This window comes from Curcuma longa, unplaced genomic scaffold, assembly GCF_044706935.1.
Source record: "Curcuma longa cultivar G26 ecotype Majalengka, Jawa Barat unplaced genomic scaffold, ITB_CL_G26_1.1 contig_7251, whole genome shotgun sequence".
Lineage (NCBI taxonomy): Eukaryota > Viridiplantae > Streptophyta > Magnoliopsida > Zingiberales > Zingiberaceae > Curcuma > Curcuma longa.
Window position 1 is genome coordinate 1 of NW_027434904.1, and position 2911 is coordinate 2911.

The 2911-nt window shown below is 41.0% G+C and overlaps 1 protein-coding gene across 1 annotated transcript; it reads left to right on the forward strand.

Annotated features, from left to right (window-relative positions):
• Nucleotides 1-687: 687 nt before the first annotated feature.
• LOC141819490 (uncharacterized) lies at nt 688-1827 on the forward strand (the record flags this gene model as incomplete). The annotated part of the gene is made up of 4 exons (XM_074706781.1): nt 688-736; nt 836-1078; nt 1222-1343; nt 1404-1827. Coding segments are annotated over exons 1-4 (838 nt in total), but the record flags the coding sequence as incomplete, so codon positions are not given.
• Between the last annotated feature and the right edge of the window lie 1084 nt (nt 1828-2911).

Genomic DNA, 2911 nt, shown 5'->3' on the forward strand with positions numbered 1-2911 from the left:
CTGTTAGGATGTATACTGAAAAGACTTGCTCTTTTGTATATAAACATTTATGAAATAAAGTATCATGTTTTGGTCAAATGATTGCATTAGTTTAGTTTTACAATAAAGTCCTCTTAATTTACATTGTAGATAACTTGGTGTCTGTGAGACACAGAAGATCATGATTATCGGCTCCTTGTAAATTATAAACTAAGGCTCACAACCAAGATGGCTTTGGACAAACCATCGGGAACGGTTGTAGTGTAATTCGGTGACTGTCTGTCTTGACTGTAGAATTACACTAGTGCACTTTGTGTGTATTGAGTAGGACCATTGAGGTTGTTCGATTTACACTGACTCGCAAATTGAACAAGACCTCTGTTATTATACTTATGCACTCTTAATCCCGATGTAATAAATGGGCACCTATACTTAGTAATTATTGCTTTGATTTACCAAAGGGTGAGATCTTTCCGTCAGATCAAATATTCTCGGTAAGTTGGGTGATGTTACTATCTATTTCTGGTACATTGATAGGTAATCTGTACACTCTCAACCCAATAACTCCCACGATGCAACATAAAGAACTAAATAACACATCTTCTAACTTAGGTAAGAGAAAGAATCCTTCTGAGTTGAACCAAACCTATCTTTGGCACTTAAGGCTTGGTCATATTAACTTAAGTAGGATACAAAGGTTGATAGCTGATGGACCCTTGGGCTGAATCATTCCCGACCTGCGAGTCTTGCTTGGAAGGTAAAATGACCAAGAGGCCTTTTTCAGCAAAGGGGTATAGAGCCAAAGAGGTGTTAGAGTTGGTTCACTCTGATGTATGTGGTCCTATGTCAATTCAAGCTAGAGGTGGGTACGAATACTTCGTCTCGTTTATAGACGATTATTCAAGGTACGGATACATCTTTTTGATGCGCCGCAAGTCCGAGTGCTTTGACAAGTTCAAGGAGTACAAGGCTGATGTGGAGAAGCATCATGGTAAGAGTATCAAGACACTGCGCTCGGATCGTGGTGGCGAATACCTCTCGGGTGAATTTAGGAACTACTTGTCAGAGGTTGGGATCCACTCCCAGTTGACCGCACCGGGTACACCCCAACAGAACGGTGTGGCGGAAAGAAGGAATAGGACTCTTATAGAGATGGTTAGATCGATGATGAGTTATGCAGAGTTGCCTAAGTCGTTCTGGGGGTTTGCTTTGACATTCTGAACTTAGTACCTTCTAAATCAGTACCCTCTACACCCATAGAATTGTGGACTGGGCGCAAGCCTAGTCTAAGACATTTTCGGATTTGGGGTTGTCCAGCACATGTGCTGAAAGGGGAGGCTGATAAGTTAGAACCACGTACAGAAGTATGTCTGTTTATAGGCTATCCCAAAGGAACGAAGGGTGGTTTGTTTTATAATCCTAAGGATCAGAAGGTCATCGTTAGTACGAATGCCCGATTCTTGGAAGAGGATTATATTATAAACCACAAGCCCATAAGCAAGATTGTTCTAGAAGAAATTAGGGGAGAAAGTCCAGTGTCAATACCAACAGTACAAGAGGAAATACCACAAGTAGCTGCACCGCGTGTCACAAGTGATACGCAGATACAGACGGTGCCTCGTCGCAGTGGGAGGGTTGTCAGGCAACCTGACAGATACATGTTCTTGGGAGAGTCTTCGGATTTTATCCCGGGTGAACATGAACCCGATCCCTTGACCTACGACGAAGCACTTCAAGACAAAGATGCAGATTCTTGGCATAAGGCAATGAAATCTGAGATAGAGTCTATGTACTCTAACCAAGTCTGGGAACTTGTAGAACCACTAGATGGTGTAAAAGCCATCGGGTGTAAGTGGATCTACAAAAGGAAAAGAGGATCAGACGGAAAGGTGGAAACCTTTAAGGCAAGGCTTGTTGCGAAGGGGTATACTCAGAAAGAGGGAATCGATTATGAGGAAACCTTTTCGCCGGTAGCCATGCTTAAGTCTATCCGGATTCTTTTAGCTATTGCCGCTCATATGGATTATGAGGTATGGCAAATGGATGTCAAGACAGCTTTCCTTAATGGAAGTCTTGAGGAAAACATCCATATGAAGCAACCAGAAGGTTTCATTGAAAAAGGCAAAGAGCATCTAGTGTGTAAGCTTAAAAGGTCCATTTATTGATGAAGTAATCCAGTCATATGGATTTATTCAAAGTCCGGATGAGTCTTTGTGTATATAAGAAATGTGACGGTGTTAAACGTAGTGGTATTCTTTAGTACTAGGGACGTAGATGACATCCTGCTCATTGGCAACAGTGTAAAGGGATGTATACTGAAAAGACTTGCTCTTTTGTATATAAACATTTATGAAATAAAGTATCATGTTTTGGTCAAATGATTGCAATAGTTTAGTTTTGCAATAAAGTCCTCTTAATTTACATTGTAGATAACTTGGTGTCTGTGAGACACAGAAGACCATGATTATCAGTCCCTTGTGAATTATAAACTAAGGCTCACAACCAAGATGGCTTTGGACAAACCATCGGGAACGGTTGTAGTGTAATTCGGTGACTGTCTGTCTTGACTGTAGAATTACACTAGTGCACTTTGTGTGTATTGAGTAGGACCATTGAGGTTGTTCGATTTACACTGACTCGCAAATTGAACAAGACCTCTGTTATTATAATTATGCACTCTTAATCCCGATGTAATAAATGGGCACCTATACTTAGTAATTATTGCTTTGATTTACCAAAGGGTGAGATCTTTCCGTCAGATCAAATATTCTCGGTAAGTTGGGTGATGTTACTATCTATACGGTGTGCCATTAATTATAGAAGGAATCCGTGTCCCAGTAGGGCTGATGATGTCCCCTTGGAGAGCTCATAAGGATTGTCAAGTCAAATCTTGCAAGTGGACTTAGTCCGACTGACAATAAGGATGAGTGGT